The sequence below is a fragment of the Cynocephalus volans genome, chromosome 6, assembly GCF_027409185.1.
Source record: "Cynocephalus volans isolate mCynVol1 chromosome 6, mCynVol1.pri, whole genome shotgun sequence".
Lineage (NCBI taxonomy): Eukaryota > Metazoa > Chordata > Mammalia > Dermoptera > Cynocephalidae > Cynocephalus > Cynocephalus volans.
Window position 1 is genome coordinate 42,312,037 of NC_084465.1, and position 12,967 is coordinate 42,325,003.

Below are 12,967 nucleotides of genomic sequence, written 5' to 3' on the forward strand. Positions count from 1 at the left end.
GCCCACAATCCAGAGAAGCCCCCAAAATGGCAAAACAGTTTGAAATTGAACATTCCAAACAAATGTATCCAAATTGGACATTTCTCCTGTCACTTTCAGAGCCAAACAAAACTCCTCTTGTGCTCTAGAAGAGGTTCTTCCTCTCTCAAACTTTACAGATTGGTCTGGCTCCAGAATGGCTTTATCCCAATTTCCTGGCCTGCCCATCAATTCAGATTCAACCCCTATGAACCCCCATTTTACAAACGAGGGAACGTAAACTTAGAAGGATTAAGAATTGCTCAAGGTCATAAACTGAATAAGTGGCAGAGCTGAAATTTGAACCACAGCAGCTTAATACCAGAGCCTACCTATGTCACCATTCTGCAGTATTAACTCTATTGGCATGAGAGTATCAGACAAAAATAGGAAAGAAGGCTGGTACTCTAGCATGCCGCTAAGAGAGAGATTGAATAATGATGACAGTTTTGCCGCTAAGAGAGAGATTGAATAATGATGATAGTTTTGTTGTGGAACTTGGATCACACCAGGAGCAACTACCTGTAGCCCCTCTATGTGAAAATGGACTCACCCATACAGAAACTAACAAATTTTAATTCTTGGAAATTCCTTCCAAAACAAAGGCTGCTAAAAATCTTATACAAAGAAAAGACTGTGGTCCAGTGTTTAAAGCTAGACTAAAATTTTAAACAAATAAACCAACAAAACCTAACGTACTAGTCCTAAGGCCTGCACTAAGTATCAAGCCTTGGGAGAGTCGTGAAATCTCTGTGCCTTGGTACTCTATCTTAAACATACAGCAACACATGTAACAATGTGACAGTGCCTGGCTACTCCCTCTCAATGACATTGTTAAGTACAAATTAATGAGTTTTAATTGTTGATATTTGTTGAGACCATCAGAAAAATGATATCGCATAAATCCAACAAGACTCACCTTTGGCTTACTTTAGCCATTCCTGCTATTTCAACACTTCTTTGTATTACATGTTAATCTTTCTGGTTTGATTACTGGAAGCCATTGCTGATACTTTGTTCTATATGCATGAACAGCTACATAAAGAAGCATATCCATCGTTACTCACTTATTAAATTGGTTTTATCATTAAACAACTGAAAATATTCCATCCACAGAAAACTAGATCATTTTTAAAAAATCAAAAGGTGGGGTGGGGTTTAGGAAGAAAATGATAAAGGGCCACAAAAAATGTTTACAATGTGTAATGATTAAAAACAATCAAATACAACTGCCATTGTATTACATCAGACACATCAATCATTTTGTCCTCTGTTGTATTTTTAGTGTAGCAAAATAACCATATCCTTTCCCCCCTCCTTTGTTACTCCTCTAACATTTGTGTGGCCTCATCTGAATATCAGCCTTTGTATTTTTTTTTTTTTTGCTTGTTTGTTATATAATTTAATTTTAAGGTTTTTTTCACTCAATATTTTTATTTATGTCTCATTTTCCTTACCAGGTGTTTCTTTTTGTCATAGAACACTAAATATTGAATATCATTCATAATCTCCAAAATAGCTTGATCCAGTTTCATTTCTTCATTTCCATTTATATGTGTGTATCTCTCTCTCTGTGTGTGTGTGTGTGTGTGTGTGTGTGTGTGTGTGTGTGTGTGTGTGTGTGTGTGTGTCCCTTTTAGGGACTATGTTACTTGAGAAGCTTCAATTGACTGTCTAAAGCTTCAATATTTTTATTACATATAAGCAAACAAGGCTTTTGTAAGTTAAGATTACTTAGATTTAGGCTCTCCTTTTACTGCTACAAAAGTTCCATTATAAAGGCAGTTCTCAAAGTGTGGTCCAGGACGAGTAACATCAACATCCTCTGGAACTGTTTTAGAAAAGTAAATTTTGGTTTCTGTTCCCCATACCTTCTGAATCCGAAGGTGAGGCCCAGCAACCTGTGCTTTAACAAGCTCTCTGTGATTCTGGTGTACACCAAAGTTTGAGAGCCACTGCATCATAGAGACTATTTTTAATGTCCTTCAGAACATAAATCATGTCTTTACAACTTTTTATCACTCCCATGTTTGTCAAATACTATGACTGAAACATAATAAATGTTTAATAAACAGTCTTGGTATAAATGAATCCGCTGATCAGATAATCATTTCTAGGATTAATTTGGCATTGTTCTCTCCTGATTTCTGTCTTCTTCACATTTGTCATCCATAAAATTGAGATGATTATGTGAAGAGGCATTAAGTTTGAACAAACATGACTCTCACTGGGCTCTCTGTCACTGTTTTCTCAACACAGTACTCTCATAGTGCCCAGTGTTACTTTTAAGTTCTCAGTGATCAGTGGTTTTTCAGGATGCTTAGAAGGAACTTGCATACCAAGCAGGAAGAGCACAAAGAAATTGCAGGATATTGAACTCTGCAGAGTTCCACATTATGCTTATATCACCACATCATTTTATTTCTCTTTGTAATGCAAGAGAGGACATCTATCTTCAAATAGACATGTAGCTTAAACACAGTTTCTGCTACATTGTACCCAAAATATAAAGCCAGAAAGATTAGCCAAGATATCTGAAACACTAAGTATAACTCTATGTTCCTGAAGTTGTATTTGCCCAACCTGAGAAAAAAAGTATCCTTGTAAAGCTATGAAAAATGCTGTATGCATTTCTGTATTTCATGAAATATTTATGGATAATAACAGGTTTGCTGAAATTATGTAATCAACCATTTCTAAATTGGTGCTGTTATAATTAATGTTTATTTGAAAATCCTCAGAGAGGGACAGAAGATACATCTCCAGTTTTGTAATCATCTGAGGTTATTTTCCTGGTTGCTCTTCCAAACACCTGGGCTAAGGCCTATGTAAATCAGACAATGCTAATGTGTGCATATTAATGAAGGTCAAGCTCTACTGTTCCCATAGCTAATTTTTTATAAAAAAACTGATTTCCTCCTTTGGACATTATTATTACCAACAGATTCTCATCCTTGTAGTTTCAAACACTAAAGAATAGAAACCTCCCCCATCATGCTTCTAACACCTCATCTCCCTTATTTTAAGATCCTCTTGATTGCTGGTTCTAATAGTTGCCTGATGTGTTGTGAAAAGTCTGCTGCAGTAGAAAAAGCCTTGTACTTGGATTCTGAAAACCTGAATTTCATCCTTTAGCTATCATTAAAGGTAATCACTTCTCCTTTAAACTGTAATTTCCACATATGCAAAGGAAAGATGATAGTTTGGTGAAAATGGCCTTTTGAAAATGAGTTACTATGGCTGCTATCCAAAAGAAAAAAAAAAAAAAAAAAACAGAAAATAACAAGTGTTGTCCGAGTGTGGAGAAATTGGAACCCTTGTACACTGTTAGAAGAAGTGTAAAATTGCGTAGCCACTATCGACAACAGTATGCAGTTCCTCAAAAAATTAAAAATAGAATTACCGTATGATCCAGCAACTCTACTTCTAGGTACATACGCAAAAGAATTTAAGGCAGAGTCTCAAACAGATAACTTCCACATCCATGTTCTTAGCAGCATTATTCACAATAGCCGAGAGGGCGAAGCAACTTAAATGTTCATCAATGGATGAATGGATAAGCTAAATGTAGTATATACATACAGTGGAATATTATTCAGCTTTTAAAAAGGAAGAAAACTCTGACATGTGCTATAATATGTGTGAACCCAGAGGACATTATGATAAGTAAAATAGGCCAGTCACAAAAATACATATACTGTATGATTTCACTTATATGAGGTATCAGGAGTAATCAAACTACAGAAACAGAAAGTAGAATGGTGATTTTCAGGGGCCAGGGAAAGGGGGAAATGAGGAGTTGCTTAATGGATATAGAGTTTCAGTTTTGGAAGATGAAAAAGTTCTGAAGATTGGTTGCACAACAATGCAAATACACTTAACACTACTGAACTGTACACTTTAAAATGGCTAAGATGGTAAATTTGATGTTACGTGCGTTTGATCATAATTAAAAATGAAAATTAAATCAGTTGCTTAACAAAATTTAACTTCTTGAAAGAAAGGATTCTGTATCTGTTTGTCATTTAGCCCTTAGTGTTATTATCCAAAAAGTAATATAAGTTTTAAAAGTATACTAAAAGTAGTGTAGAGCTATAGTATGTATCTATGTAAAGTTCATGACTATGGACAATACAGTGAGTGTTAGAAATGTCGCAAGTCTGCATCTACTTAAATTGACCCCAGATCCTACATTGGAGACATGCAACAATGGAGTAATTCTGCGAAGAGAGAAAATTTTCATAATGGGGGAGAGGGGCTCTTTGCTCACTAACCTAGTCATTTTTTCTTCCAGTCTGCAGGATATACACCCAGCTATGAAAACTGTTGAGAAGATGACAAGGTAGAGGACAATTGTAAGAATTGTGATTTTTATGTGGTTAAGCCTTTCTGCAGAAATGCCCGGGATAAGCCAAAAGTGAATGTATTCCTGCAAAGGTGGTGTGTGGCTTAAACTTCCATTTTTTTAGACTCAACCAGCAAATGGCTAAGGAGTAAGATTCCTTACATGGTCCTTCTAAGCAAATTGAGATTGGGGGGGGAGGGGGCAGTTGGAAAGTGAGATTTAAATTTTTCAGACAAAAAAAAATATTTGGGGCAAAGAAAAACAAAACAAAACCAAACAAAAGAATTGAGGTTTTTTTCCACAACACTCTTCCTCTCCTCTTCCCTTCGCTTCTTATAATCCTCCTTCTCTCCCTAGAATTCTAGAGTGAAAGTCTCATGAATGCAAAAACCAAGTCAAGGAAGTGGCTGTTTCTTAAGGCCCTAAAGGCAACCACTGCAACAGTCCAGCCATTCTCTAGAGAATTCAGCAGAAAGCCAGTTGGAAATAATGTTTTTTGTTTGTTTCTTCTTTTTTGCCCTCCTGCCTATAAAGAGAAAACCAAGGTAATTAGTCAGGCTATTTCTCTTTCCTTCACAGGTCAGCTAAATTATAAACGGGGGCAAATTTCTCCTCTTTTGACCCAAACTCCCCACTTTGAGAGGGGATCACCATCCTATAGTGCAGCCCTCTCCTCACTGCTCCATACCCTGCATACAAACACTCCAGGTTCTTTTTATTTTTGCATTTAAAAACATTTTTTTTCATTTTTTTGACATGTAATAATTGTAAATATTTATAGGGTATAGTATGATGTTTCAATACATGTATAAAATGTGTATTAATCAAATAATCAAATTAGGGTAATTGGTATATCCTTAACCTCAGTTTATTGCACATGAATCATACCTCAAATTTTAACTCTTAAAAATGATGTGCTACACAGTTAATGGTACAAAATAAAAATTATATTTCATTAAAGGGAAGCTTATGCACCATTGGTGGGAATGTAAATTAGTATAGCCATTATGAAAAACAGTATGGAGGTTCCTCAAAAAACTACAAATAGAACTACCATATGATCCAGCAATCCCACTGCTGGATATTTATCCAAAGGAAAGGAAATTAGCAAACCAAAGAGATATATGCACCCCCTGTTTATTGCAGCTCTATTCACAGTAGCCAAGATATGGAATCAACCTAGGTGTCCATTGACAGATGAATGGATACAAAATTCTGGTATATATACATGATAGAATACTATTCAGCCATAAAAAAAGAATGAAATCCTGTCGTTTGCAGCAACATGGATGAGCTTGGAAGACAGTATGTTAATCGAAATAAATAAGGCACAGAAAGATAAATACCAATGTTTTTATTCATATGTGGGAGCTAAAGAAAAAAGAAGTTGAGCTTATAGAAGTAGAAGGTAGAATTGTGGGTACTAGAGGCAGGGAAAGGGGGGGCAGGGGGATAGGAAGAAGCTGATTAACAGATACAAAATCACAGCTGGATAGGAAAAAATAAGTTCTAGTGGTCTACAGTAGTGCTAGGCATCTATAATTAACAGTAATTTATTGAATGTTTCCACATTCAGTAGAAGAGAAAAGCCCAAATGTTCTCATCACAAAGAAATCATAAATTTTTACCATGATAAATATGCTAATTACCCTGATTTCATCATCACACATTATATAAGCATATTGAAATATAACTCTTTATGCCATAAATACATACAATCAATACATGTCAATTAAAAATAAATAATTTTTTTAAAATAAAAAGGGGAAAAAATAAATCTGTTTACTAAGCCCGTGCTGCACCCAGCGTACTGACCCAGGTGCTGTGAGCATTTCTTCTGCAGACCTACATGCAGCCAGCCTATCCTCACCTCTCACTAAAATACCCATAAAAACACAGGAAGAAGAAACAAACTTGCTGCAACAATAATCAAGATGGTCAACAGCCTAACCCTAGAATGTGGGAAAGATTAATGCTAACACTAAAGCAGGGAGAGACATCTCAGAGAGAAGCACATTGCATTTCCTACCTTCAATCTACAAAAAAGACGTCCTGAGAGGAAGGGGAGAGGGGGCAGTAAATAGTGTATCGGCTTAGATCCTAACACACTTTAACTACAGTAAAGATTTATACAAGGAATCATGATTCATGAAAGGAAGTGTCTTTTCCCATTCAATGTTGCCCCTGTCTCCACATGGACCTCATTCTTCAGGTTTCTGCAGCGTTCGCGTATCTCATTGAACATGCTTTAATTTCTCCACTTCAAAACTATACTGTTTATTTAACCTTTTAAAATACAATGGTAATAAGTTTAACATATTGTTGACAAATTTGTATAGATAATAGCCTCATTTGCATATTTTTTGATGTAATAACAGCATTTCATGCCTGACATGTTGAGTTTAAAGTATACTAACACTCCCAGAGCTTACATAGTTATTTCCTCAATATCACCATGGAATATTCTACTCCTGTTACTGATTTTCACTGGTTTCTTCCAGTCCTAGATTTTTAAAATAGTATCCAAAGAATAGAGTGGTTGCACAATCAATACAATTCAAGTGAAACTGTTGTTAAAGGGAGAGTATATCAAAAGTATGGTGTAAGTAAAAACAAAAATTAACCTCTGCTCCCAAGCAAAATCAGCATTAAAAATAAATTATTATTTACATGGATGTATTGGAAACAAATTAACAATTACTGGAGGTGACAGTAAACTGGCCTAAAAGCTACTTGAATTATTACTCTGAAGAAAAGAAAACCAAAGGAAGACAAATAACAGTTTTAAGATATAATGGATTATTCTAAAATATATGCCAAATGGCATACTTGTCCAAAAATGTATCTCCATTTACAGACGAAAAAACTGAAGTGTTAACTAAACATTGACAAATATAGGGAGAGGAAAAGAAAACTTTCTGAATTTGAGGGTGTTTTTTGCTTGTTTGAGTGTTGTGCTCTAACCAGTATCACACTTTTCCACCTTTCAAATGTATCTCCAAATAAAAAGAATGCAAAGAAAAAGGACATGAAGAGAGACTTAAAGCTTAAAATGGCATAAAAACAAAACAGAAAGATATAAATTAGTAACTTAGGCAGACGTTTTTGTAAGCAAAAATTTTGGAGAAGGTTATAAATTATCATGTTGCTATAAAGACCTAAAATTGTGGTAACATCCAATAGCTGACCCCTAAATAATGTTATTAAGAACTTTCATTTTTTATAGCACATTTTTCCTTTATTAAATACTTTATGCCATAGCTCAAATGTAAATCTGACCTACCTTTTTGAACAAGATAGCTCATGAGTTTGCTAGAAAAGCTAAATGTCAGGATTATACAGAGCTGAAATTAGCCAATTGTGGTTAAACGTATGAAAAGATATACTCCAAATTGCTAACAGTGGTTGCCTCTACAGAATGGAATTGGAGGTGAGAAAAGAGAGGAATTATCACTTTTATATCAGTATTTTCTGTTTAAAATGTTTTTGTTTAAATTGGCTATAATGGTCACATATTACTTTTTATAAGTAAAAAAATTATTGAAACTTCTGACTAGATGTCAAATAATGCTGCTTCTGAGTTTAAGCAATTTCTGACTCCGGGAAACAGCATTTACTTATGCCCCATAAATTTAATCCCTGGGGCTCTGATCTGTACGCTTTTTCCCTTCAATTGGACATACCTCCACATCTACAGAAGTCTCAGAAGTATTGCCAATTAAGCTATCGTAGAGAAAAGGAGGAGTATAAGGTAAATGAAATTTTTTAAGATAATCTGTTCATTCAAAAGAGTAAGGAAAGGACTTGTGGAGAGGATGAACAGACCCTGAATCAGGATTACCAATCATGATTCTGGCCTAAATAAAATACTTCCTAAAAAAATTTTTTTGCACTTTGGTTACTATCCAAAAAAATTCTACTAAAAAGATTATCTTTTGATTTACACCTTTCTTTAAAATGCAAATATTTCTTGAATGGATAAAGTGCTATCCACTGTACACACATTAGTAAATGTTAATTTAATTTTATGACCTCTGAACAGCCAGCTGAAATTAGCTTTGCTGAGTACAGAAAGGCAAAGCATTTGTGAGCTTATACTTGAGGATGGGAGACCTACACGTTGAAATGAAGAGGATTTGGTCCAGCAGGGAGCATGTAAGTCTGGACGCTACAGAAAAGGATCCCAGAAATCACAAAGGAAGATGGGGTATCTAGGAAAGTGGTAGATACCAAAAATTCTGTGGGCTACTTGAAAAGGCACCCAATGAGAAAAAATTAACTCCTTTTTTTCCTTTTGCCTTCTTTTCTTCTTTCCTCTCCTTCTTTCTCTTTTACTTCTAATACTAATGTAAGTATTAGGACTATAATTGAGTTATATTGAAAAGCCTGAGTAACCTTTAGTTGAAAGTATACCCTTTTCCACCCTAACTTCCACCCCCCTTCCACCCACACCACCTCCCACAGCCTAAACACACAATCACTTGACCACTGCCCAAGACAAGGTTTGAAAACAGCTTATTGGTGCCTGTCAGTCAGAAATACATTTTGTCAATGAAATCTACATTGGAAAGGATAAAATTATACCCCTGAGGGGCACGCCTGCCAATAGATGTCTGATTGTTTTGCCAAGATAAAAATGCAAGCCAAGGGGAAGAACTGGAATGCTGAGTCTAGTTGAGGAGAATGAAGGGGGTGGTTGGGAGGCCAGAAGAGAAAAGTGACACTGGGCAGGAAAAGTAGGGGGAGAGTAGGGAAAGGCCTAACAGGAAGTGTCGAGTGTCTGCTGTGTGCTGTGCTAGCTGAGTCTTATTTCCCTCTTCCCCACTAAATCCTTAGGAAAATATTCACTTCTCACTATTGAAGGTAGCTCTGCTTTTGCAGTGAGATTACAGAGTTGAATGAGGAAAGTGGAAGGTGAAATGTAGGCTTCCTCTTGGGGGATTGTAACACTCCACTTGTACAAAAGTATTTATGCTGGTGACAAAACAGAATTGTCTAGATAGGGTGGTGACAATATGAGCTACTTTTTTTCTTTTCCATTTTTATTATCATGCTGTTTTACAATACATATTTTTTTTTCCAAGAAAGACCTTTGAACTCAAGTATATACATACTTGCCCAGGGTCAAGAGGTTCCAGAAAAGTCTTCTCTGCAGCCTGGCCTGAGTCACATCTTTGCCATAGACTAATGTCATGCTTCACTACAGGCTTTACAACTCTTCAGAGCCCCAAACAAGCTTGTGGATTCGAAGATAAGCTTCTGTGCATCTCAAAGGCAAAGCAAGCCACTCAGGAGCAGAGACAGCTGTGCCTTGCAAAGTTATGGTTATGAAATTCAAGCTAGAAAGCCAAGGATAGAGAATCACTGTATACTATCAAAAGTGGTCAATACAGTGAGCTAAATAAGATGAACATTTCCTGGAGGTGTTTTCTTGTTTTCCCAGTATTGTTTCTCAACTGAAGGACTAGAGTCACCAACACTTCCAAGGAGGACTGTGAGGATAAGTGAGATAACTCATGAACAGTTTGGAGCACTCAACTCAATGCCATGTATCCTAGGGGCAGCTAGGAAATATTCGCTATAGCAGTGGTGCATAAATAAATTCAGCTCTTTAGAGTAGATTTCAAAAGTCATTAATTTAAAGAATTTCTGAACACCAACATACATTTATCCCACTCATACATATGCTTTCCCAACTATTTCACCTCTTTTTTCCTCTCGGTATCAATGCATTAAAAGAATACAAGCATCCTGCTGAGACAAGATCTGTAAAAGCATTGTCACAGGCAGTGACTTCCATGAAAACCAAATCCAAATGACTTAGAGAGGAGAAACAAAGTTTTTAATGTAGTTTCTTTGGAGAACACATTGGTTTCCTTTGCAGCCTTTCTGATTTTAATCTGAATTTTTATAGATTCATTAATGCTATCATTTGAAAATTTCACTGTCCATCTAGCATATTCAGTTGATAAGAGGATTGTAACTTGAGTCCCCCAATGGAGGAAGATAAAAATGTTTGAAGATTACAGGAATTGTAGAATAATACTTAATCTGGAGCCAGACTGTCCAGATTTGAATCCCAGCTCTTCCTCCTACTAATTGTATAACGGTAGACACATTACTTAACCCTCTGTGCCTCAATTTCCTCGTTTATGAGGTAGGGATAATAGTATCTGCTTTACAGGACTGAATAAATTGAATAAGTGCATAGAAAGTGCTCAGGACATTGCCTAGCGTATAGTAAGCACTCAGTAAATTTGACCATTAAAATTGGAAAAATCAAATTAACTTTCATGGCACTTTACAAGCTCTTACAGTGTGGTTTACTTGTCATCACTGGAAGGTAAGAAGTGAGACTGCAGAAAAGGGCCGTCTTTACTCTCATGATCATTTTGGGGACACTTCAGCATGTGAATGGCAGTCTATAAAGGTTTTCTAACAATCATAATAATGGCCTCATAATAATAATAAAGTACCAAAAATAATTTTCTTATGAGTCAATGAGGTTAAATTATCAGTGTGAAAACTAGAGAGAAAAGAGGAACAAAGAAACTTCATTTCCTGTTAACCAAGAGAATTTTAGTGCTGTTATTAATTACTGAAAATGACTTTTCACTCATTTGCATGACTATTGCAAGGACTGCGTAAACTTTAAGACATTTCTGATCTTGCATAACTTTATTTGCTTGTTTGTTTTTGTTTTTGTTTTTGTTTTAGAGCCATTTTATTTGGACAACTAAAAACAATGAAATGTTCAGAAGCAGTGTACAAAGAGAAATCAAACCAGTTACTTTATCATGTATTCCCTCTTCTTTACAACTAAAGCAAAAAAAAAAAAAAAAAGAAAGAAAGAAAAGGTATTCTGCTTTAAGGGAAAAGACAGAAAAATAAGCCAAAACATTTTTCTTCTCCATAATAACATAAACAGCTACATGAAATCTAATTGTAATAAGAGAAATTGGATATCGGTTTGCACATATTCATTAAAAACACAATAGGCTGTTGTGCTCTAAGAGCATAACTCCACCTGCCTTCATCTGATACTCATGAGTTTTCACTCATGGGTAACAACAAGTTAGTTCTTCCAGCACTGGAGCTAATTCCTATTTCCCGTTATTTACTGCTGTATTTGCATTAAGCAGAGAGTAACTCTGTAAGGCTGATGCTTTTCTCTGCTTGTTGTTTTAGTCCATAAGTTGTATACTATCTGTCGCATATGCTTGATACTCAGGCCGTAACTTCAGGAGTTGAAGAATAGATGGAATCTGAATTCTCTGAAGCAGTTTCTTCTAGTTCCTCTTCTGTTGTCTCTGGAAAACCAATCTTTGGCTTTGCCAGCTCACCACGATCTTCTTCAGGTAGCACACATTTCCAAAGGCCATATGTTTTTCCTACCACAGTTTGCCAGAGTCTCAATGTTCCATCTTCAGAACCACTGGCATAGAGTTCTCCATCAGGACTAAATCGCAGACAGTGAATAGGACCAAAGTGTCCTTTATAGGATTCTAATTCTTCTCCACTATTATAATCATACTTATAAAGTTTAAAATCTTTACCACCTGCAACAAGAAACTCTTTCTCAGGATGAAGAGATGCAGAATTGATGGTTGCAGGAGCTTCAAAGGATTTAATTGCATCCAAACTTACCGCACTATGCAAAGCAATAGATCTTCCATAAGTTATAACCAAGATCTCTCCCTCAGGAATATATTCCATACTATGAACAGACATATTATAATTTAGAAATCTCACTTCTGTCATAGTAGCATGATCCCAGTGGCGAACAGTTTTATCATCAGCTGAAAGAATCTGTTTATCCTCACTGCACCATAGAGCCTTTTTAATACCAGACATGTGACCACTGATTTCCTTAGGTTCTGCTTCCGGTTTGTTCAAGTCATATATGCATCACAGTTTATCCTGTCCCCCAGTTAACAAATAATTACTATGCTGTGTGAAATCCACGGTTTTGACAATCTGTTTATGAGCCTGGGTCATCAATTCATCTCCTGAGACAGCATCCCACACTTTGGCAGGGAAATCTGCAGCTGCTGTAGCTGCTTTGGTGGCATCCTTATTCAATGTTGCACCCCAAACCGCACCTTTATGACCCAAAAATGTTCCAGTCCAGTCTCCTGTATCTCCCTGGTGCAGCATAGGTTTACCATCCTCGCAAGTACTGATTAAGAAATACCCATAAGGCGTGATGCCACTGAAGGCCAAATCAACGAGGGGCTGTATGTGGCAGGAGCAGGTGAGCGCTGTCTGCCTCATTGCCATGGCGGTGGCGAACCCAGAGATCGAGCTGGTGAGCTGAGGGTCGTCTTGTCTTCTCTCTCTTCAGCTGCAGCGCCTTAGGCTTCTCAAGGCCGGCGCCCTGACACTGGGGCTAGGCCGAGAGACAGAAAAAGGAGGCCAATCTGGTGGCCCCGAGGTCAGGAGGGGGTTAGAGAGGAGTCAGGGAGTCTGCGACCGTCACCCAGGGAGGGAAAGGGAGGAAGGAGGAAACTAGGGGAAGGGGAAAACCGGAGAACAGGCCCAGCCATGACCCACAACATCCACACCTGATCTTGCATAACTTTAGATTCCACCATAATTAAAGGA

General features: G+C 36.7%; 1 protein-coding gene across 1 annotated transcript; it reads right to left on the bottom strand.

Moving 5' to 3' along the window:
- Positions 1-11,590: 11,590 nt before the first annotated feature.
- LOC134381147 (serine-threonine kinase receptor-associated protein-like) lies at positions 11,591-12,643 on the bottom strand. The gene is given in 1 exon segment (XM_063101192.1): positions 11,591-12,643. A coding segment is annotated over 1 exon segment (1,053 nt).
- Positions 12,644-12,967: the final 324 nt, after the last annotated feature.